The following is a 25,124-nucleotide window of genomic DNA, read 5'->3' on the forward strand; positions in this document are numbered from 1 at the left end:
ACCCAGGACCCGTGGCGTGGTGGGGTCCCAGGCACCCTGAGACTCATCTCGGAGCTGAGAAGCGCACCTCCCACCCCCCAACCAGGGTCTGGTCAGAGCTCCTGGAGGCCCTTGTCGAGTGGTGGCCTGGGGCCCAGCTGGAGACATCATCTCAGCTTTCTCTCCAGAGCTCATTTCCTTGGCAGCAGCAGGAGCCTGAGATGAGCCGAGATAATGCCGGGCTGTCCAGACTGACCGCCGGTGGACATGTGAGTTCAAGGCAAACGTGAAGGGCTAAGAGGCTCTGGCTCCTCCGGCCAGACACAGGGGCGGCCAGCTGGGTACTTATCGGCCGGCGAGGCGGGCAGGGGGGCCACCCGCCACTTCTGCAGCCCCTGAGGCCAGATGGGGGTGGGCGTGCAGCAGACAGACAGACGGGCTGCTGTGGGGGAAGGGACGGCATCCCTGACAGCTGGGCCTGGGTGGGGGGCCACCCCTGGAGCCCCACAGAGCTCCTCACTGCCAGGGCCTCGTCCACCGCTTCTACTTCCGTGGGTTCCTCCTTCCTGGAGGCCTCCTGCTCCCATCCCTCCCGCTGCCCCAGCTTCTGGCCTTGCTCAAGAGCCTTTGTACCCGAGGGCAAACCAGGAAGCTCCCAGGAGCGCCTCCACTCCGAGGGCCCCGCCCAATTTATTTAAGGCCCCCCAGGGGTCCTGCGCAGAGGGGAGGGGCAGGGAGCAGGGGAGGTGAGGCTGCCCAGTCTCCTTCCAGAAGCCTCCAGGCCATTCGCAGGACCCTGGCCTGTGTCCTGAGGCAGAAAAGGAGACCCTCGGCCTGGAAGGGAGGTCAGCAGCCAGTTTTCTTGCCTGCATTTCTGTGACGGGCGCGCACCAGCGTTCAGAGCTGCTCCAGACGCTGTGGGCGCCCATCTGCCCAGGGCGGTCTGTGGTTCTGAGCTGGAAGCTGCTCACGTCACCCCCAGAGCTGGGCCTGCCATGAGCCCCAAGGTTCTGCCTGCCCTGCTGGGTGCCCCAGACCCTGGGAGCAGCCCCCAGGAAGCCTGGTGTCCACCCTGGCACGGCCCTGCCTGGCCCAACAGTGCCCCAGGCAGCAGGTTATGGCCTCTGCCCTGACGGGGCCTGCTCCGGAACGCTGGTGGCCCAGCTGCTCAGGCTGGGGACCGTCCCCATCCTGGAAGAGTCCCCACTGACCCTTCTGCTCCCCAGGTTGACGTCTGTGGTTTTAGACGTCACCACCAGCGGCCCTCCAGCGAGGGCGACACATCATGGCCCTTCCGGGGGCCTCCTCTGCTCTTGGGAGCAGTCCTGCCCAGACCTGACCCCTGAGGGGCTTCCTGCCATTCCTCCTCCCCCCTCCCCAGGAGGCCAGCCCGCCCTCACCCAGCGCCCCCTGAGCTCCCTGCTCCACCAAGCCACCCCTCTGCTGGCACCACCAGGGCAGCGGGCCCTCGGGGAAGGAACAGCCACAGAACCCAGACGCCCTCCGTCCGGGGCCGTCGGATCTCGCCCAGAACACTGCTGGGCAGACCTCCTCGCGCCGGCCGACAATAGCGTTCACCGCGGCTCTTTTGTTTCAACAATGAGGAGTCCCAGGCCCTGGTGGGAGCCTTGGCACAACTTGGCCCAGTTTGGTGGGGAACGGCCTCCCTCCAGGGCTGCAGGCAGACAGACGGGCAGGCAGCAGGATGCCACCGGGGACTCTGTGTGCAAACCGCCCAGCCAAGGGGGCCACGGGTGCTGCCGGGTAGCCGGAGGAACGGGGCGGCTGGGCCAGGGCCTCACCAGGGCTGTCCCTGGGGCCGGGATCAGTGGCGGTCGCGTCGTGGCAGAGCCTGTGTGAGGGCTGGGCACCTGTGGACGCCGTCCTGGGCCAGCACCTTGGGCTCTTGTTCCCACTACCAGCGGGGGAAGGGTTCTTCCCCAGGGCTGCTGGGGGGTGGGGTCTTTCCAGAACCCCGCACCGAGTCTGGCTCTGTGGCCTGGGCGGGTGAGGGCTCTGCTGAGGGGGCTGGAAGGCGCCAGTGGCGAGCCTTCAGCCTGGGGTGGGAGGGAGGCACGGCCCGGAGGGGTCTGGCTCTTGTCCCAGCCTCACTGTGACCGCCCAGGGGGTGTGAACCAGTCACCCCCAACCTCCCCTGCTTGGCGAAGCAGGCCCAGGGGATGTGGACGCTGGCTGGCTCTGGGCGACCCCCAGCCCTGGCTCCACCAAGGACTCACTTTTGAAAGGCACCGGAGGCCAAGCCTTCTGGAAAGAGAATGACCTCCCCCAAGGGTCCCTGCTTCCTAAGGCTCCATGTTCTCAGAGTCAGGGCTGAGCTGGGCCCCGCTCCTCAGACGGAGGACGGTTCCCACGTAGGAAGGAGGGCACCAAGCCTGCCGCCAGCTGGCTTCCTCTGCGGGCTCCCAGGGCCTGCTGCAGGAGACCCACCCCTGGAAGGAGTGCCGACGGGGAAGCCCACAGTCTCCAGCCCCACCCAGCCAGAGAGACCCTACCTCTCCCTGCAAAGGTGGGCCACCCTGGGGCACAGAGCAGGGCTTGGGTCTCCCCTCTCTTCCGACTCGCACAGTGTGGGCGAGAGGGGCAAGAGCCCTGAGCCGGCCTGGGACAGAGCACTTCCTGCCCAGGTGACGCAAGGCGGGCTCCACACCCTCCCTGAGTCACTCCCACTCCTGTCTGGTGGGGCGGGGGAGGGGCGAGTGAGCCCCCGGGCTTTGTGTGCATCTGGGCTCTGCGCTGGGCCTCAGGGTCCAGGACGATCAGGGAAGTGTCCCTCCAGAGTCTGCTGTCTTGGGGACGGATCCTGAAGTCATGGCAGGGTGTTTGATGGGTGAAGGGTCAGGTCTCAGATGTGGCAGGGTATGGAGACCCCACAGCCTGCGCTGTGGGTGGGAGAGGGGCTTTCGGGGTGCACAGGGCAGGAGGGCTGAGTGCAGGACTCACCTGGAATTTCTTCTTGGCCACAAAATACTGCATGCGCCGAATGACCTTGATGGTGGCCCGGTGGTGCTCCCGCAGCCTGTGGTGGAGAATGGGGAGGAGGGCGTGAGTGGGGACCTTGATGGTCATCCCACGCCCACCACTATCGGAGGCTCGGAGGCTTCCCAAGTGTGCCCCCCATCCCCGGCAAAGGGCTGGGCCTTTCCAGAAACAAGGAGAATGTTCAACCCCCTCGGATGGGGATCCGCAAGCTCACATCCTGGTGGCAGGAGGAGAGGCTGAGCCCAAGAGGCTTTAAATTAGGGGGATGACCCTAGAGGGACCCTCGCCTTGCTGTCGCTCGGAAGTGGGGTAGGAGTCAGGGTCCTGAATTGGCAATGGCTATGCCCCTCACTCACGGTAGAGCCACAGAAGCTTCTTTCTACCCTTGGGCCTTCTGGCTGCTCACTAGTAGAGTGGGGAGGGGGTACAAACAGATGACACCTAAGGCCCCTTTCACCTGGAAGGTTCTATAGCCCACCCACCGGTACCCACTTGGAAAATATAGGGCTGCCGGACAAATTAGCCAGGGATAGTGACCACCTGAGCCACCCTGTTAAGGAGACCGTGTGGTGTCCCCTCTGAAGTTCCTTCTAGAAACATCATTAAAAAGGGAAACATAATCGTTGATATATATATATGTGCATAGGAAAAAGACCGGAAGGAAATACATCCACATGGAACCAGTGGGGATTTTGCTTCTGGCTCTGAAGCTTGCATCTGACCAAACCTTCTGCTGAGAACACCACCACAGCTGTGTGATGGCTTTGAGAGCAAGGAAGACTCCAAGGCCTGAGATCCCAGAAGAGAAACAAACTGGGAGAGCCCACGTGTGCGTTTGTTGTGTGGGGCACACGAGCCGAATGGGAGGCAGGGGGCTCCCTGAGCTGGCAAGATAAACAGGAGTCCAGGGCTGCAAAGACATCCAGGACTTGATGGGCCAAGATCCTGGTGAATGGGGGGCCACAGAGAAGGAAGCCCCCTTTCACGCAATTTCCCCTTGAAGCATTTGTGAACTAAGCTGCACATCGTGGGGTGAGATTCTGAGAAACGGAGCAAGAAGCAGCTGCTAGAAGGATAAAAATCTAAGCAGAGGCCTCCACAGACTCACGTCACTGGGGAGAGGAGAATTGCGATTCAGAGTCACCAAGGAGATGGGGTCCTGGCAAACACCCCAAGCTTTCAGATGAGACCCCCCCGAACCCTTCCATAGCCTCAAATCACCTCAATTCCCACCTGGAGCAAGGTGCTCTGTCCCGCACCTTTTGCACACCAGAGAAAACCGAATTATCTGTAGGGATAAGATCATGGAGCCTCTATTTTGTTTTTAATACTCAACAGACTGAAAACCAACGGACAAAACAGACCACGGAAACAGATCTAAAGATGTGGTAGATTCAGTGCCTTAAAGACTTGTAGCTCTTGCGTCAAGAGATAGAGTTGCTTTTCCCACTGCTTGAATTTGGGCTGACCTTGACCCTTATTGTGATGAAAAGAATGCTGGGGAAGTCCCATCGTGTATAACTTGTGTGCTCTTGGAATGTGGTCGCTTGAACCACCTGACTGGCTGGCTGGAGAGGCCACGTGGAGAACCGTGGTGCTCTGGCCAAGAGCCAGCACCAAGCAATAGGCATGTGAATTGAGGCCATCTTCGACCATCCGGCCCTGATAAGCCTCCAAGAGGACTGCAGCTGAGAGAGTCACCCCACGCAGAGCCAGCAGGACGACCTCCCAGCTGAGCCGAGTCCAAATTGCTGACCCACAGACTCATGAATAAGGAAAGAGCTGTGGTGTGAAGCCACTAAATTTAGGTGTTGTTTGCCATGCTGCAATAGATTAAAAGAAATTAGGACCCCAAAGTGGGGTACATCATATCAAAATCCTGAAATGCATAGTGCTGGTTTGGGGACCAGGCATTGGGCAGAGGCTGAAAAAAAAAGGGCCTATCGTACGATGCTGGACTTTGGACAGGGTGCCATCTCTAATCGCATGAGACTTTGGGGTCTCTTGGAGGGGTGAGTGAATTTTGCTTTGGGGGGAGCGTAAAAAGTTATGGCCAGAGGGCAGGCGGGGGGAGGTTAGAGATGGGTGTAAATCCTTTGCAGTTCCCTCCGATTGGAGTTCCCCCCAACTATTTCCATCATCATGGAATGCTGCTGCCATGTGGACATGTCTGAGCTGGGCTGCTAGAAAAGCCACGTGGAGGAGAGCTGAGGCACCCTGGCTGACAGCCCGACAGCTCCAGACTCCGGAGGCTAGCTGAGACCACCCAGTCACCACCAAGCTGCTGCTTGGACGAGCCAGGTGAGACCAGCCAGATGAGGAGCCCAATATGCTGACCCACAGATTCAGGAGCAAACAAATGAATTGGTTTGCTTCAGAGTTTTTAGATAAGGACTTGAAAATAACTTGATAAATAGGTTCAAGAAAATAGATGACAAGATGGAGAATTTCATCAGAGAATTGAAATCTATATGAAAAAGAAAGAAAGGAAATTCCAGAACAAAAAGGACACTCATGGAAATTAAGAAATGCAGTAGATGAATTTGATAGCAGAGGAGAAGAGAATACTTGTGAATTGGAGAAAATAGCCAGGTTAGAGTATGGAGGGAAAGTAGAATTAAACATATAGGAAAAAGTGCAAAGCATATAAGATAAGGTTAGAAGTTCTAATACATGTAACATCTTAGAAGGAGAGGAGGCAAAATGGAGAACAAATAATTTTGAAGCCTCAGTGGCACAGAATTTTCCCAAAATGATGGAAGACATCAAGCCACAGATTCAAACAGCTCTTTGGATCCAGCTGGAGAGAGAGACAAGGTACAACAGACCCAGGCCCATCGGAGTAACCCTGCTGAAGACCAAAGGCACAGGGAACATTGCAGAAGCTCTAAAGTCAGGGGGGTGGGGGTGGGAATGATGACACATTATCCTGATGGTTGACTTGTCAACGGAAAGGATGAAAGCCAGAATGACATCCTTAAAGTGCTCAAGGAAAATTCCTACCAACTTAGCATGCTATACCCACCAAATATGTTCTTAAAAATGAAGGTTCAAGTGAAATAATCCAGTCACGAAAGGATAAACTCTGTATAGTTCCACTTGTATGAGGACCTAGAGTCGTCAAGTCTACAGAGACAGAAAGTAGGATGGTGGGGCTGGGCCTGAGGGGAGGGGGATGGGGAGTGAGCGTTCAATGGGGACAGGGTGTCAGTTTGGGAAGATGAAACAGTTCTGGAGATGATGGTGATGGTTACACAACAACGTGAATGTGCTTAATGCCCCTGAATGATACAGTTAAAAATGGTTAAAACGGTACATTTTATGTTATGCATATTTTCTACAATAATAATAAAAAAAGAAGGTGAAAACTAGACCAGGAGAATTCACTGCTGGGAGACCTGCACTGAAAGAACGACTTAGGGGTCTCCCCAGGTAGAGAGCAATGATCCCAGAAGGATGCACAGAAATACAAGACGGAATTAAGAATGTAGAAAAGGACAGACACGTGAGAAAGTTTAAGTTAGTAAATTAAATTGACTGAAATAATCATGATAATGTTTCCTGAGGTTTAAGGCATAGCTATAGCTAAAAATACATGATAAAAATAGCATAAAAGGGAGGAGGCATCAGTGGAGATAAACAGTGGTGAACACCATGTGTTGCCAGGGAAACGGTAAAAGTGCTCATCTGAGGTCGACTTCAGTGAGTCAAGGATGTGTATGATAATCTCTAGACAACCACTGAGGGAATAATAAAGGACTGTAGAATTAACAAGCTAACAGGGGATAAAAATTAATTAATAACAATTTTTGATTAACCCAAAGAAGCAGGAAAGGAAGTCAAAAGGAAGTGATGGAACAAATGGGGAAAAAAAAAAGTGAGATAGTAGATTGCATGCATTGCAGAGGGACTACATATTCCAATTAAAAAACCAAGATTGTCAGATGAGATTTAAAAAAACAATTTGATGTTGCCTATAAATATACTGAAATAGATAGGCATAGAAATGTTGACAGTAAAAGGATAGAAAAAGACATACATTGGTGTTGCCCAAAGAAAGTTAGTGCAGGTAAACTAATAACAGACAAAGAAGACTTTAAGTATTGCCAGAGATAAAGAGGGATATTTCATCATTTAAAAAGCGGTCAAGGGAATTCCCTGGCAGTCTAGTGGTTAGGACACCAAGCTTCCACTGTAGGGGGCATGGGTTCCATCCCTGGTTGGGGAACTAAGATCCTGCATGCCACATGGCAAAAAAAAAAAAAAAAAGTGGTCAAAATTTGGTGGGAAGAGATCAATTCTAAATCTGTAGGTACTTAACAACATAAACTTCAAATATATACAGCAAAAGCTGGCAGAACTAAAGGTAAAATAGAAAATCCACAATCATGGTGGGAGATCTGAATGCACCTCTGTGGGTAACAGATAGAGGAGCTGTGAAAACATCTAAAGAGAGACACATCTGGGGCTTCCCTGGTGGCACAGTGGTTGAGAGTCTGCCTGCCAATTCAGGGGACACGGGTTCGAGCCCTGGTCTGGGAAGATCCCACATGCCACGGAGCAACTAGGCCCGTGAGCCACAACTACTGAGCCTGCGCATCTGGAGCCTGTGCTCCGCAACGGGAGAGGCCGCGATAGTGAGAGGCCCGCGCACCGCGATGAAGAGTGGCCCCCGCTCGCGGCAACTAGAGAAAGCCCTCGCACAGAAACGAAGACCCAACACAGCCAAAAATAAATAAATAAATTTAAGAGAGACACGTCTGAACAAACCGAGTAGGAACTTGATGTGATCAACGCTTACAGTACACTGTGCTCAGCGCCCAAAGAGTGTCTAAGCTTCCCAAGCGCACAGGGAACATCTACCAGAAGGGACTACGTGCAGGGCTTGACGAGCAAGTTCCAACGAATTTCAAAGAAAGTAAGTCATATATGTATGTTCTCTGACCACAGAGAAATTAAGCTAGAAATGAATAAGAAAAAGATAACTGGAAAATCCTTAAGTGTTTTGGAAATTAAAATATCTCAAGGATCGAAGAGGAAATCTGATAAGAATTGGAAAATACTTTTAATTGACTAATAATAAAAATGTCCCGTATCACAACTTACAGCTAAATAAGTGCTTGAGGTACCATGAAATAGTGCTTAGAGGAAACTTTATGATCTTAAATAATATATTAAGAGAAGAGGAGAGGCCAAAGTCTGTCTCGAGAAGTTTAAACAATAGTAAATTAAACCCAAGAAGGTAGATGGAAAGAGATAATAAAGATAAGAGCATAATTCAATGAAATAAGAAATGAACATTTCATTAAGGAAAATCAACAAAGCCAAAATCTGATTTTCTGAAAAGACTAACTAGAGATATTTTAGAAACCTATTTAGAGGATATTATGTACAAAAATAATCTTGATAGTTTAGGGAAAATAGATTAATTCCTAAAAACACCACAATATATAAAAGCAGCCGTAAGAAGAAACTTAAAAATCCAAATTGCCCAATTTTAATTAAATAAATTAGATTTGGAATTTACACACAAAAAAGCCTTAGGTCTAGATGACTTCACCAGTAGATTCTTCCTTAAATGGGAAGAAATAATACCAATTTTATACAAATCTTTTTAGAGGATTTTTATGAGTCAGTATAACCTTGATATCAAAACCCGACAAGGATGTTTCAAGAAAGAAAAGTCACAGGCCAATCTCTCTCGTAAACATGGATGCAAATATCCTACCTGCAATACCAACAAATTGAATCCAATGCCATATATAAAGATAGATGATCGAGTGTAGTTCAATCCAGTTACGCAAGGTTGGTTTAGCAGCCGAAAACCAATCAACATTATTCACCACATCAACAGAACAAGTAAGAAAACAACATATAAGCAACTCAAAAGATGCAGAAAAACATGTGATAAAACTCAAGACCCATTCGTAATTAAAAACACAACTCTTAGAGAACTAGGAATAGGAGGAAACTCCATTATGTAAAAATCAAACACAAAAGCAAACAAAATCTAAGCAAACATCATGCTTAATGGTGAAATATTATACACTTTCCTCCTGAGATAGGGAACAAGACAAGGATGTCTGCCATTACTGTTTCTACTTAATATTATCCCCAAAGTCTCAGCCAGTGCATTGAGGGGAAAAAAAAAAAAGGAAATGAAAGATACAATAATTGGACAGGACAAAATAAAACTTTTGTCATTATTTGCAAATGACATAATCATATACGCTAAAAATCCCTTCAGAATCTTCAGATAAACTATTCTATTGCTAAATGAATTTAGCAAGAACACTGGTTTTAAAGATGATATACAAAAAGCAATTGTATTTCTCTATGTTAGTAACAAGCAACTAGAAAATGAAATAAAAAGATACCAATTATAACAGCATCAAAAACCATAAAATACCTAAGAATAAATCTCCTGGATGTGAACAAGACCTCTACACAGAAACATACTAGACATTAGTGAGAGAAATTAAAGAAGCCCTAAATCAGTTGAGGGTTATAGAATACGTTTATAAATTGGAAGACTCAATATTTGTTAAGGGGTGAATTTTGAGGTATGGGTCAAATGTAATTCCAATCCATAGCAGAGTGCTTCTATTTATTCATTTGTGGGGGGCACAGTTTTCAAGCTGATTCTAAAACATTGGTGAAAAAGCAAAGGGCTAAGGTAGACAAGACAATGTTGAAGAAGAACAAAGTTGAGGACTCACGCTGCCAGAGTTCAGAATGTACTGTAGAGCTACAGTGATGAGCAGAGTGTATTCGAGAGATGTGGCATTAGAATACGCTTTTAACACAGCCGTATTAGATGGAGGATAGATCAGCGGGACAGAATAAAACATTCAGAAGCACAGACACGCATACGTGGTCACTGCGTTTATAACCGAGGCACTATTGCAATCCAGTGGGGGAAAGAATGTTCTCTTGAGTCAGTGGTACTGGGACAATTTGGATAGCCGTATGCAAAAGATATGAACCATGACCCCCGCCACACAGCAGTCACAAAATTAATTCATGTTAGACTTTAGATCAAAGCATGAAGGCAGAGACCATCAGACCTCCAGAAGAGAGCAGGAGAATATCTTTACGACCTTGGAAGATTTCCCAAAACACAAGAAACACTGACAACAACAACAAAAAAATTTGACAAATTGCCCTTCCTTAAAATTAAGACCTTCTAGACATCAAAAGACGTCATTAAAGGAACGAACAGATGCTCTACAGGCCAGGAAGGGATATTTTCTGGTAAAGGACTTGTAGCCAGAATATATGGAGAATGCCTACAAATCAGTAAGGAAAAGACCACGTGATTTAAAAAGATGATTTGAACAGGCACTTTTCACATAGGATGTCCAGATGTCAATAAGCCCATGAGAAGGTGCTCAACATCATTACCTAGTAGGGAAATGCAGATGAAAACCCGAATGAGGTACCCATGTACGCTCGCTAAAATGGCCAAAATTAAAAAGGCTGACAACATCCAGTGTCGCAGACGATGTGGAGTGACAGACTCCCGTGCGCTACTGGTGGGAACGTGTGTTGGTTCACTTTGGAAAGCTGTTTGGCTGTAGCCTTGGGCCCACATTGTGACCTGGCATTTCCATGTCCAGATACTTAATCCAGAGAAACGAGCGTTCACGTCCACCAAATATATCTATCGGAATCTTTATAGCAGCTTTCCTCATAGGAAGGCCAGCCAGTGACAAAGCTGTATGCAAATACGATTCCGTGCAGGCTCAAGAACAAGCAAGACTGTTCTATGGTGAGAGAAGCCAGGATAGGGGTTACCTGTGGTGGCAGGGGTGGGGGGCGTCGGGGGAGGCTTCCCTGGGGAGGTGGGGAGGAAACTGCTGGTGGGACGGAAGTGTTCTGTGTCCTGACCTCGTGGGTTTTTATGTAGGGTATATATACGTAAAAATAAGCTGATCTGTTCCTACAGGATCTGTGCACTTTACAATAAATAAATCATACCACAGTTTTTTAAAAAGGCTTTCAAGATAAGCAGCTTTTAAAGTTCTCAGGGACAGGTGGTTTCTACTTAGCCCAGAGTTGGCCACTTTTGAGCACAGAGCGTATGAGATGCTCTCCAGCGAGACCAAGGCCCCCCCACATTACTGGACGTTACTGGACGCTACTGGACGTTACTGGACGGTGGGCCAGGCCCATGTGCAGAAGGCAATCAGGTCGGTGTGCCCGCATCTCCTCCGACCGGGACTCACTTGAGCACATGCATTCACGGGGGCCCCCTGCATGCAGCACCCTGGCCTGGTGACACTCGTGCACCTACATGGGAGGGGGCAGCAATTTACACACTTCAGGACACACACATGCGCGCGCGTGCACACACACACACACACACACACACACACACACGGGCTTGGAGGTGGGGCCAAAGCAGGCTCCGGGAGGCCCTGAGATTTCTCCTCTGGAGCTTGGGCCACTGGTTCCATGAGCCCCTCACCCCGGGCCTGAGCCCCGGGAGGGGACGTCCCCTGGCCTCAGGTTCCCGCCTCTTGCAGTACCCCCAGGGGGTGTGTGAGCAGGTGGTGGGCGGGGCCTCCACAGGTGCCCCACTGGGAAGGGCCCCACTGGCCGTGCCCGCCGAGGCCTGGACGAGGCCCGAGGTTCTCACATCCCACTTCACTTGAACAAAGGACCACACCCAGCGACTGCCCCAGTGGCCTCCAGAGGCTGCCACCACCCTCGCCTCTGCCAGGTCCACAGAACAAAGCCATGGCCTTTGCAGCCAAGCAGCCCCCCAGGCCGATGGGAAGCCAGGGCTGGGGACACCGGGGCCCGGCTGGCTCCGCTCAGGCCTGCTGTGGCCTGGCCCCTGCTCTGGTGACAGCCCCATGGCCAGCCTCTCTGCTGGACACGAAGACTCTGTGGTCTCTGGGGAAGGGCTTGGCTGGCCCCTCTCTCAGTGGGCCTTCTCCTCTCTCCAGGCTGGGCTTGGCCCGGGGAGGGGGCGAGTGCCTTTTTCTGGTGGCTCCAACACCAGGCAGGTGGGACGGGCGATAGGACTAACCTTGGGCACACTGAGCCCTGCAGGAGAGCGTGCGTCCCCTTCCCTCTGCCTGAGAAAGGAGACACCCTCCGCCACCCCTTCGACAAAGAGAAGGACCCGGATGGATATTAGATTTTATCAATGCTTTTTCCACATCATTTGATAGGATCATGAGAGTTTTCTCTTCGGCCTGTTGATGTGATGGGTTATGTTAATTGAATTTTGAATATTGAACCAGCTGGGTTTATCTGGAATAAATCTCACTTGGTTGTGGTGTTTCATTTTTTAATCCATCATTATAGAGTTGGTTGTTCTCTCTCAATAATGTAGAAAACCCCCAGGAACCCACTGCTCAGAATAAAAGCTAGACCCCGACAGCCCCCAATTCAACCATCCCCCTGCCTCTTCCACCCTGGGGAGCCATCGACCTGAATCCATGTCCCTCAGTCCCTGCTTTCCTGATTATATAACTTTATCACACTTATATATATCCAGAAAAGGGCATGTATTTTCTATTTTAGTGGTTTAAACTTTATAGAAACGTATTATGCTTTTCCCTGGGCTTATGTTGCCAAGACCCGCCCACACGGTTGTGAGTCACTCTGGTTCGTTCGTTTTGACTGGTGGAAAGGACACCTCTATGTGGACATTCCGAGTACGTTCACCCTCCCTCCTGGACGGGCACGTGGCTTGGTGAGGGCAGGACAACACGCACTCCTGGTTACCTTCTCCGGCTGGGCACGGACTGGAGTTTCCCCTGGGTGAGTACCCAGGCATGCCACAGCCGGGTCATCCGTATGTGAAATTGCACCTTACAGGTGATGCCACACTGTCCTTCAAAGTGGTGGCCCTACTAAGCGTCCCACCAGCGGTTCAGGAGAGACCCGGGGCCCCACATTGCCCCACATCCCCATCTGCCGCCCTAGTGATCACGCTTCGGGATTTACACCAGATGAAACCAGTGCCAGCGATGCTCTCACACGCTGACTGGCCATGTGTCCTGCACTGTGAAAGGTACAGCCCTGGGCCACTTTTCTGTTCAGTTATTTGTGCACTTATTGATTAGTTCCATGTAAATTGTCTTTCTTCCTCTCTCCCTCCCTTCCTTCTTTCATTCTCCCTCCCTCTCTCTCTCTCTCTCTCTCTCCCTCCTTCCCACCCTTCCTATCCATCTACCTACCAACCAACCAATTCTTTGTCAATTCATGTATTGGGAATACCTATTCCTGTTTTAGGCAGAAAAAGGATCCCCAAAGACGTTCTAATCCCCAGAACCTATGACTATGTCACCTTATGTGGCACAAGCGACCTTACAGATGCAATTCAGGTGCTGCACCCTGAGATGGGGAGAGTATTCTGTATTATCCAGGTGGGCCCAATTAGACATTTGAGTCCTTAAAAGTGGGGCCTTTCCCAGCTGTGTTTGGAAGAAGCCGTGACAGTGGGAAAGAGGCCAGAGAGCAGCAATGTGATGGCTTTGAAGGTAGAGGAAAGGGCCAAGGACCCTGTAGAAGCTGAAAATGGTCAGGCGTGGATTCTCTCCTGGGGCCTCCAGAAGGAACCAGCCCTGTGATACCTTTCAGGCCCTCAGGCTGTGTGGGACTTCTGACCTACAGAACCAAAAGAGGATAAATGCATGTTGTTTGAAGCCACTAGGTTTGAGGGAATTTCTTACAGCAACAATAGAAAACTAATGCAAATCCCACTTTGAAAATTATCTTTTCACTTTTCTAAGGTGTCTTTCAATGAACAGAAGTGCTTATTTTACATAAACAAATTTATTAATATTTTTCTTTCATAGTCAATGCTTTTGTGTCTCGTGTGAGAAATATTCCCTTACGCTAAGTTTTGAAAGATACAAACTAACTTATATTTTCTAATGGTTATAAGCTTTGTATTTGACATTTAATTCTTAGGCCCATCTGGAGTGAATTTTTGAATATGGTGTGAGGTCGGGGCCCAACTTCACTTTCTCATTATGAATAATCACCTATTCCAGCGACTGGCAATGCCATTTTGATCACACTCAAAAACCTCACACTTGGGCAGGTCTTTTCTGGGCTCTCTATTCCACTGGGCTAATTATCTATTCCGGCACCCACACTGCAGCATCTTAATTACTAGGTGTTATATACAATATCCTGGTACCTGGAAGAAATGGCCTTTCCTTGATCTTCTTAAAAAGGTCTTGGTATTCTTGGCTCTTTATTCTTCCACAGAAATTTTAGAATCATCATATTATGTTTCATGAAAAAAAAAACCTATTGGAGATTTTATTGGAATTATACTGAATTTATAGATGAAGGAGGAAGAAATGAATTGACATCTTTATAGCACTGTCTCTTATTTATGAATATGGTATATCTTTCCCTTTATGTAACTCTTTGAAATCTCTAAATAAAGCACAAATTTTGTTCTTTAAAAAAAACTAACAAAATAGATAAAGCTCTGGTGAGACTGAGAGAAGATAGAAATAAAAATATTATAAAAGAAAATAAGAAAACATTACAAATAGGGATTTGAAAGCTAATAAAAGAATATTCTCAACAACTATATGCCGGAAACTTTGAAAAACCTAGACAGGAAGGGCTATATTCTCAGGAAAGAATCTAACTCCATAGAACTGACTCAGGATGGAATAAAACATTTGAATAAGCCTACAACTACTAAAGGTATTAAAGTGGTGGTTTAAATATCTTCCCACAAGAAAAAGCCAGGGCCAGATGGCTTTATCCCAAATTCTACCAAACTTTCAAGGAACAGATCATCACAATTTTATACAAACATCTTAAACTGAATGAAAAATGAAAACATGTCAAAATTTGAGGGATGCAGCTAAAGCAGGTTTCAGAGGGAAATTTATAGCATTCAATGACATAGTAAAAGAAAAGAAAAGTCTTAAATCAATGATCTAAGTTTCTACCTTAAGAAACTAGAGAAAGAAGAGCAAATGAAACCCAAAGTAAGCACAAGGGTGGAAAGGATAACAATATAAGCAGAAATGATTGAACCAGGGAGCAGGGTGTTGCCCTTGTCAGAGATGTGGGCTGCTGTACTCAGCGCAGCCTGAGGCCCAGCTGAAGCCATAGACGACCAGCCCCTTGCTGACTTCATCCCTGAAGGTCCGCACCCAGGAACATTCCCATGAACCGCCTTCTGGTCTCCCAGAATGCTTGCTCTTTTGCCCCTGGAAGGGGCTGACTGTGGGGACCCTCCCTTTCAGGTCTTTCCAAAGGAAGGGGTTTGGGGAGGGTGTGCAGAGACAGCAGACTGCTGTCACCTTTCCCTTGGAGGCCTGGTATGTGTTTGCTGCCCAGTGCTGGCTCTGATAGGAAGGCAGGGTGTCCCCGTCTCAGGCCCTCGTGACTTGTGGCTCGGCCTCCCTGCTGGGGGCAGTGCTGAGGGCAAGACTGCAGTGTGAGCTCTGTCCCCGTGACAGCCCGGTCACCCTCCTGTCCCGGCTCTGGTTTCTGTGCGGGGGACGGGTGGGGGGAAGCCCAGGCCCCCTCGCGCCCAACCCAGCTCAGGCTGGACTCTGTGTCCGAGTCTTGCCCACCCGGGCTGGCTGGGGGCTCGCTGCCCTGCTGTCTTCCCTTCCCGCCCTTGACCTATCCCGCCGCCGGGGCAGCTCTGGCTTCCGGCTCTGGGTGCATGCCTGAGGGCTGGGGGGGCGTCTGCGGTTGAGTCAGGCGACTTCTTTAGAGATAGCACCCTGCGGGGTGAGGGTTGTGCAATCCTGAGACTTCAAACCAGCCCGCCCAGCCCACACGGCCCACTGGCTTCTGACGAAAACAGCTCGGGATAGGCTGTGAAGTGCCCCGGCCTGGCCCCGCCTGGGTCTGAGAAGCAATCGAAGGACGGGTGGACCAAGGGGCCACCGTGCCTGTCTTCTGCTGACCCTGAGCCGAATGTAGCGTGGCTCCAGAGCTGGCCAGCCGCGGCTACCTCTGACAGGGGTCAAGGCCAGAGCTGCCGGTGGACAGGGCCCAGCCCAGGCGCGATGGGGGCTGAGTCTGCAGCTTTCTCTGCAGCCCACCCTCCCACCATGCCTCCCACGTCCACCGATCCCTGCCACATCCGGGGCCACGCTCACGCCCACTTGGAGGGCCCCCAGGCAGGCTGTGGCCCTCCCTCACCTCCTTCCTGGTCACAGCCCACCCTCACTCACATCCAGCCACACCCCTTCCCCAGGGAGGTGTCAGGTGGCCACACTCCCCTGCTGTCACGGCACTCGGGAGCCCCAAACACCGACTGTAATCAAATGATCACCGTGTAATTCACGGTCGCCGCTGGGGCTGAGGCATGTGGCCCAGATATTCCCCACGTCCAGCTCGGAGCTTGGAGGCAGTAGCAGGCGATCAGCCCTGGCCTGGGAGCTCCTGAGCCCCCGGGCCCCCATGTTCTGGGGAGGAAAGTCTAGAAGACTCTGCTCATCTGTGAAGATGCAGGGCTCTGGCCTGAGATGGGCGTGTATCCCTTCAAAACCCAAGTCAGATCAGGAGTGGGGGCCGAAGGTGGTTAGGACCTGCCCCCCACACACACGCAAGGTGACTGTGGAAATAATGCAGCTGAGCTGGGAACCGGGCTCAGCACACACCTTGGGACAAAGCACACATCTCATGGTGGGGACAGCTGACCGTGGTGGGAAATCCCTTGGGGCCTCGTTTGACTTAATTTCACTCCCTCTTTCACCCATTGGTTTGTTCCTTTGGCCGGGGGCACACATTCAAGAAACTCCTCTGCCCCTCTGTCTGAGGCTCGCTCTATTACAACACGAGGAAGTGAGGTGTCTGCTGGCATTGCTTTCATTTGTTTGTTGCTTTTGCAAATCATATAGGTGCTAAATCTTGTGGAATCTAAAAAAAGGCGACAAATGAACTTATCTACAAAACAGAAATAGAGTCACAGATGTAGCAAATAAACTTATGGTTACGGGGGGTGGGGTATGGGGGGAGCGGAGGGATAAATTGGGAGATTGGGATTGACACATACACACCACTATATATAAAATAGATAACTAATAAGGACCTACTGTATAGCACAGGGAACGCTACTCAATACTCTGTAATGGCCTATATGAGAAAAGAATCTAAAAAAGAGTGGATATATGTGTATGTATAACTGATTCACTCTGCTGTACATCTGAAACTAACACAACATTGTAAATCAACTACACCCAATAAAAATTATTTTTAAAAATGGGCAAAGGACTTGAATAGGCATTTCTCCAAAGAAAAGACACGGATGGCAAATCAACAGGTAAGGAGACGCTCAGTGTCATCACCATGAAGGACACCCAAGTCAAAGCCACTTCACACCCGCCAGGACAGCTACCCTGAAAAGACGAGAACAAATATTGTCAAGAATGCACGGCTGGTGGGAGTGAAAGATGGGGAAGTCACTGTGGAAAATAGCCTGGAGCTTCCTTAAAAAATGTGAGGCCTGGAATTATCATGTGACCCAGCAATTCCTTCCACTTGCAGTGAAATGCCCAAGAGAAATGGAAACCCATGTTCACACAAGAACTTGTACGTGAATGTTCGTAGTGGCTTTGTTCCTAATAGTCTAGAGGTGGCAATAGCCCAAGTGTCCATCAACTGGCGAACGGATAAACAAAATGTGGCATATCCATTCAATAGAATCTTATTCAGCCATAAAAAGGAATGAAGCACTGACACTTGCTGCGACATGGGTGAAACTTGAAAACAGCGTGCTGAGTGAAAAAAGCCAGGCACAAAAGACCACATATTATAGGATTCCATGTACGTGAAATGTTCTGAATAGGCAAATCCACGGAGATGGAAAGGAGACGAGTATTTGCCTGGGGCTGGGGAGCGGGGGTGGGGAGTGACGGCTGATGGGTGCAGGGTTGCTTTTCGGGGTGACGAACGCGTTCTAAAATTAGGCAGTGGTGATGGTTGTGCAACTCTGTGAATACGCTAAAACCGGCTTTCAAAGGTGTGGCTGACCTTGCTAGATCGCTCCTGACAGCAGGTGCTGGGAGGGAAGGTGCTGGTGCTTCTCTGGGGACAAGGGGATGGGGAAGGGTTGGGAGCCTTTGGGAGGCCCCCAGCCATCCTGGCTCTGTCCAGGGCACAAGCGTCTTTGGGGAGGGACCTTACCTCCGCGTGCTTCACGGACACGGGCTGGCTGCTTCAGGGGTGCAACTGGGCTTGGCCTCCCTCCCTCCTGGGATGACGCGAAGGCCCCTAACTCCCCCTTCTGGCTCAGCCGCCCCACTTCCAATCCATCCCCCACCATGTGGCTGCCAAAGGACCCGTTTTAATCCAAGGCGCATATCACAGACTTTGTTACACCTCCCCACACCCCCCTACCCCCACCGCCCCAGCTCCCAACCGCCTGCCAAGGGTGTGCAAACTCCGAGGGTGACCTGCTGGGTCCTTCACAACTGGACCCAAACAGAACAAAACGTTCGGTGCTCTGGGCAGGTTCCGAGGTTATGCACCTTCTCTCTCTCTCCCCTAAATTGTTTCACACCCGAAACACTAAACACGTTGGGTTCTTATGTCTTTGGAAGATTGTTTTCCTATCAGTGATCCAAAAGTCAGAGCAACCCCATGCTGGCCCCCAAGCCTGGGCCTGCCGGAGCAGATACTTCCCCCTCCCCCCAACCAGTTGGCAGTGAAATTCTTCGAGGACCTCAGGACAGGTGACTGAAATGGATTTGGCAATGGATTTGAAATGGTTTAACTTATTTCAACACACCCCAGAACCAAGGGGAAGAAGTAAATTCTCGGTTTCTTTAAGAGCAGGGCATCCGACTGGACCCCCCAGAGACCACCCAGCACAGATCGGACCACCCAGCAGCTCAGTTCAACTCAGTTCAGTTTGGTGTACGTCACCTCCAGTTAACTCACTCGGCTTGGGTCAGGTGACCTCAGTGAAGCTAAAAGCCCAACTCAGGCAACTCGACTCCATTCAGCTCAGCGCAGACCAAGTCAACCCAAGTCAGCCTGAGTCAACTTCCCAGGGAGTTGAAACCAGCCGGGCAGGAGAGTGACCACCTCTGGGGACATCCTGGGCCAGACGAGCCGTGAGGATGGAAAAGCCAAAATACAGAGACCTCAAGACAGTCAGGAGTGGCCCAGGTTCCAGAAAGCACCACACCCATCACTAACCCTGGACGGGGTCAGGGAAGAGAGTGGTGGACGGGCTGGTGGTCTGGCCAGCGAGGTGACAGTTTTGGGGAACACTGCGGATTACAGAGTGTGGGGATAGTGCCCGTCTGAGGAGCCTGAGGGCATCTAGGGGAGCAGGAGAGACAGGAATGGGGCGGGAGACAGCAGTCAGCGGGGAGGACGGTCGAGCGAGGGCTGGGGATGGGAGGGAGTGACAGAAAGAAGGTCCATGTGGCTGGTGGCCCAAGTGAGGGCAGGAGGAGGGGCACAGGGGGAGGCCGGGAGAGTGGGCAGCGCTGTGCTCGGCGCCCAGTGGAAAAGGGCACCATCAAACTCCAATAGTAAGGACAGAAATGCTGACCGCAGTGGTGGCAGCCAGCAGCGATTGGGTGGCACCAGGCGGAACGTTTCCCGAGGGTCACTCCATCCCCACGCTAGCCCGACGCGTAGCAGTCAGGGGCCTCGTTCTGTGGGGAGAAATGGCAACCTCTGCAGGGTTAAGCCCCTTGCCGTGGTGACCTTTCCTGACGCGCTGTTGCCCCTGCCTCACCCAGACCCATCCTAGCGCTCACCGTTGGTGCTGTCACCTGGGCAGGGGCGCGGCACCCAGAGGTGGACGGCTTGCATGTAAAAACTGCCGCTGACACTGGCCGAGGGCTGCCTGGGATGGCCTGTGAGGTGTGGAAGAGCCAGAATTTGGGGCCCACGGAGAACATGAACATGGCCGGGAGGGGCTGACTTGGCTGTGACCCTGGGCGACCAGGTCTGGGACCTCCACCACGGCTCCCCAAGACAACGGGCGAGACTCGAGTCCTTACGTCTGGGAAAAGGTTTCTTAGGGGTGGGACGTGCCACTGCCGCCCACTCGGGACACTTGGCTCAATCCCCGCCTTCACTTGGCTGCTGGAGACCCCTGCCCCATGACCCGGGTCCCCTTGCAAATGTCGGCGTCCGTTTCCTCCTAAGAGCCCGAAGCTCTCTTTGGAGAGGGTGCGAGTGGATGGGGGGTGTGAGAGCTCCACACAGATCCCCATGCTGGGTTTCAGCTGGTTCCAGCAAATTCCTTGAGCTTTGGAGGCCTTAGGAGCTGGAGGGACCACAAAGGACAGTGCAGACCAGGACTGAGGTTTCGTCATAACGAGGACGTGGCCTCGGAGCGAAGTGGAGCCCAGGAAAGCCGTCACAGCTGTGCAGCTCTGAGCTCTGGAGATCAGGAGGTATTGAGAAATCACTAGGACCAAGCTCTGGCCCTTCCTGGGGTGTGGGGAGAGTGGTCCCCGGGCCCCAGTGGGGTGCCCTAAATTGGGTGGGCAGCCTGAAAGTCTGAGGCTGCCCGGGCAGAGCTGTTGGGAAGGAGCCAGTGAAGAAACACATCTTTGTCCCGGCTTTGTCCCCGGAGGGGGGCGGGCGAGCAGACAGAGGGAGAGAGGTTGGGTGTGAGCAGGCGGCCGGGGAGAACCCCATTTAAATCCTGGGGAGATTATGAGGACGTTTGTTGCAGGCTGTCAGCCCTCATTAAGTTAATGGAACTGGCGAGTTGGCCTGCTTCCAGCGCGCCAGAGAAAGAAAACAAGAAAAGTGTTTTCAGGGAAAGAGCCGGGGGTCCCATTTCGCTCGCAGCCCCCGGGAGATTATGAGCCATCAGTAATGGCCTCGCTGAAATGACTTATTGGGAACTCGTTGATTAAAGCAACGGAGAGAAAACCCCTAACGTCGAGGAAGAATTACTCGGGCTTCTTACTGATTTTCGTCTAGGAAAGTGATTTGTGAGCATTTCCTTCCCGAAGCCTCGTGAATTACGTACCGACCTGGTCAGGACAGAGTCTCTACAGCCACTCGGGTTCCGGGCAGGAAAGGGAAAGACTCAGAGTTAAAACCGGGGCTCTTCCACGTAGACCGGAGGAATAGGGGTTCTCCACATGGGTGAGCCTGGGGGTCAGAACCCAGAAGGTCCTGCCAGGCTCCCGGGGCATCTTAGGAGGGGCTGAGCGGGCCTGCTGTGGGGAAGGAGGTGCTGTGTGCGGCCCCGCCCTGCCCCTGGGGGCCCTGCTTTCCTGCTCTCAGGCATGAGGAACGGGCGAGTCACCCCCTGAGGTTGTTACAAAGCACGAGGCTCTTTCTAGCCCCTTCCCCTGGGACAGAAAGCTGATGTGCGTTTTGCCCTGGGGCGCTGATGGTGGGATCCCTACACCAGTGTCTGGGGGCAAAGCCCACGTTAAGTGTCCCGCTGTCTCCCCCCCGCCCCCCAACAGGTACCCTAACCTGCCAGGCCACCCACAAGTCTGCACCCCAATCTCCGGTGACCACGGCCCCTGGGCCGAGGACCCCACCTTTCCCAGAACACAAGGCAAGTCTCAACCTCCCCAGAGGCCCCGCCTCTGGCTGTTCTCAGCACAGACCTGGACCCGGGGCCCCTCCAGAACTCGGGTGGGGGTCTGGCCGCACCACCGTTCTCCTCCTCTTCTCCCACCCTGTTCCCATCCATTGACAAGCAGCTACTGTGAGCCAGGCCCTGTGCTTGTAAACGCACGCTCTGCCTACTCCTTATCCCCACGGTACAGACGAGGATGCTGAAGGCCAAGGGGGCAGAGCCGACTGCCCACCGCACACAGCTCAGGAGAGGCAGAGCCCTGTCTTCAGACCCCCATCCCCTCCCAGACTTGCAGGGGTGAGCGGACTTGGGGGCACATGTCCTCGCCTGTCCCCAGCTGAGGCCTCACCGCCCCCCCCCGGTCCCTCCCACCTTGGACCCCAATCTCCTGGGCTTCTGGTTGAGTTTTGGGGTCATTTGGCCCTTGCAGAGCCTGCATCCCCTGGAAATCATGGCATCCACCGATCCTTCCTGGAGGGGTGTTGGGGGGACAGGCCTGCAGATCAGGGGCGAAGCAGCTGAGCTGGGGATTCTGGTGAAGTCCAGCCAGGCACTGAGCCTCCTTCCTCCCAAAGCCCCTTTCACACTAACCGAGGGGCCACCAGGTAGCTGTGGACTCGCTGGGGTCAGCATGCACCCCTCCCCTTGCTCTGGGGGCCTCGACCCTCCCCCTCGCACCCCAACAGCTCATGTCTGACCAGCACAGAGGGCGAGAGATGGCCCCTCCGTCCATGGTTAATCTCAGGGACGAGGTGACGGCTGCAGAGCGGGGAGGTGGGTGCCCCTCGCGGCGGGGGGGCCCATGCACCCAGCCATCACCGGGGCGCCGCTCACCTGACCAGAACAACCACAGAGCTCACAGCAGCGGCGAGAAAGGCACAGCGTGTCTCTCTCACATGACAGATGACCTGAGGCCCCGAGAGGGAGGGATGGCCTGGGGCCCCTGGGGAGCCAGGAAGCGGCGGGAAGCAGCAGGAACCAGCCGGGCCGTGTGCACTGTGACCGCCAGGCCTGGTGTGACAGTGGGGCCCCCCGCAGTGGGCGCCGGCTGGCCTCTGGGGCCTCCTTTGCACACTCTGGGCCTCGGTGTCCCCGCCCGTAAGTAGAGAGGGCATCAGAGACCCCACGTTCCAGGCTGCCTGGGGACTCCCACGCCTCTGGGTCAGCACTGGGCCCAGATCCCCCGCCTGGAACCCAACTCAACTGGAGGGAGGGTCGCACAGGGCACTGCTCCAGGCCGAGAGCCCGTGGTGGGGCGGGGTGGCGCCTGGGGGCCCCAAAGCCATGCAGTCCCACGACCGCCCCCAGCTCCAGCCCCCTCCCAGCACACACAACCACTCTCCCTGGACAAGCAGGACAGGTGCAGCCCCCAGGGTCCACGCGGAGAACAGGCCACGTGGGTCCCTCCAGGGTGAGCCATGGGGACAGGGGCATTCTGGCTTGGCCAGCGCTCCCGAGGGGCGCTTTCTTCTCCTCCTACCCACGGTCCAGGGACACAAGGAGACTCTGCCCCATCCCCGCCTTACTCAGGGAGCTGGGGGTTGGTGGGGGGGGTCTTTCCTGTTGGGTCCGGGCCTCTCCTGGGCCAGGCCGAGGGCAGTGCTAGGTGTGCACGAGGGCAGAGCTGGCCTCTCACCCAGCCCTGAGGGCCGAGTAGGGGGGTGAACTGACTTCTGCAGATCAGATACTGTTTTCAGGGCCCCAGGCCTGAGCGGTCTTCTGGAGAATCCCCCTGTGGGTGGTGAGGGAGCGGCTGACTCCTGGTCTGTTTCTGAGACGGCTCGCTCCAGCTGGAGGGATGTTTTGAAATGCAAACGTTATCACTTCTATCTTCTGATGTCTGAGGAAGCCGGCTCCCCGGGCTGGGCTGCCTGGCCTGCACACCCTGATCCTCCTGACCCCACCCCGGCCTGGACATCCTTCCCCATCTGCCCTCTACTCCCCTTCCTCCAGAAGTCCTCTGCCCGTCCTGCCCTCTCCAGCCTCGGGCCCTTCTGTGGGACTTCTGCCCGGTGTACCCACGCCTCCCTGAAGCCGAGGTCCTTTGCTCTGGGGCACACGGATGGGGCTGCAGCATTTCTGGACGGCCCCCGGCTCTCACGGCCGCTTTCCCAGTGCTGGACCCATAGCGAGTGCCCGGCAAACAAGGACAAATTGACAGGCGCTGGGCTGCTCCAGGCCAGGCCGACAGGGCCAGGGCACTGGGCTGCCGGGGGGCGGGCATGCGGGGCTGAGGGGCAGAGCGCTGGGCAAGGCGCTCCCAGGGCCACCACCCGGCCCTCTGCCTTCCCCTCCCCCCAAAGGAAAGGAGAGGTTAATAAACCAATTACTTTGGGCAACGAAGCAAAATAAGTCCCATTAAAGTAATTAACGTCCTTTGCACAGCCCCCATTGGAGAGGACTAATAAATTGGGGCTTTGTCACCATCCGGTAATTTCTTTCTAAGGCGTTTCTTCATCCCCATCCAACAGCACAGTTTAAGGCTCTGTTAATACTTTTAAGACGGGCTCAATGCCAGACTAATTAGATTTGCATTTCCACCATGGGCCAGGCTAGGCTCGCATGTACCCAATGAAAGAGGCCCAAGGACCCCGCCAGGGCCCCGGGGACAGCACCCGCCTTTGAGAAGGGGCCATGTGTGGATTCCCACGTCTGGCCTGACACTCCGTCTGCCTGCCCAGCTTCCCCGCCCCCGCAACTAGGGTCACGGCTCTGATCCGGGCGGAGGCCAGACCTCATTCTCCAGAGGGTCCCTTCCTGAATCTGCCCACCCTGGCGCTCTCAGGGTTCCACCCCAGAGACAGACTCTGGCAGGTCCAAGGAGACAGTACGGGAAGGGGAAAGAAGGGCCAGTGGATGGTGGAGAAACCTGCTGAGCGCTGACTCGGCCAGCATCGTGACAAGCACGCCCTCACGACGGGACGAGGGCACTTCACCTCCGGGGGCTTCCTCCCCAAAACACTCGACCCTAGTCCGCCCACGAGAGAAAGAGCAGACAAATCCCAATAGAGCAGCGTCCCACAAAACACTTGACAGTCCTCCTCAAAACTCTCAAGGTCATCGAAAGCCAGGGATGTCTGAGCAACTGTCACAACCAAGCGAGCCTGAGGAGAGGTGACGACTAAATGTCATGGGGGATCCTGGACGGTGCCCTGGGACATTGGGTGAAAACCGGAAATCTGCATGCAGTGTGGACTTCAGTGAGTCATAATGCACCACTGCTGCCTTGTGAGCTGTGACAGATCATCATCCTAATGTAAGATGTTACCCATGGGGAGACTGGGTGAGGGGTTAGGTGGGAGCTCCCTGTATGACCTTTGTAATGACTCTGTGATTCCAAAACTGCTTTAAAATCTCCCCTGGCTTCCCCACCCCCACCACCAGGCACCATCACCCAGGCCCAGCTTCTACCCCAGGACCATCATGAACTCAGGCGGCACCATGACTGGGCAAGGCTGGGCAGAGTAAGTGCCTGGAGGGAGGGTGAGAGCCACCAAATCAACTCGAGTTACCAAGCGCCAAGTGAGAGCTCGGGGAGCATGGGTTTCAAAGGCAAGCCAGGTCAGGACCTTGACCAAGTCCACTGGGTACACAGGGCACACCTGAGGTGGGGAGGATT

General features: G+C 53.0%; 1 protein-coding gene across 5 annotated transcripts in view; it reads right to left on the bottom strand.

Moving 5' to 3' along the window:
• Positions 1 to 25,124, bottom strand: part of KCNQ1 (potassium voltage-gated channel subfamily Q member 1) — a 348,594-nt gene that overhangs the window by 75,258 nt on the left and 248,212 nt on the right. For all 5 annotated transcript variants that reach the window (XM_082477729.1, XM_082477726.1, XM_082477727.1 and 2 more), the window contains one exon: positions 2,941 to 3,016. In XM_082477729.1, the coding sequence (XP_082333855.1) occupies positions 2,941 to 3,016 (76 nt within the window). The remainder of the gene's footprint in view (positions 1 to 2,940; positions 3,017 to 25,124) is intronic.

Source organism: Balaenoptera physalus (genome assembly GCF_965194825.1).
Source record: "Balaenoptera physalus genome assembly, chromosome: 10".
Lineage (NCBI taxonomy): Eukaryota > Metazoa > Chordata > Mammalia > Artiodactyla > Balaenopteridae > Balaenoptera > Balaenoptera physalus.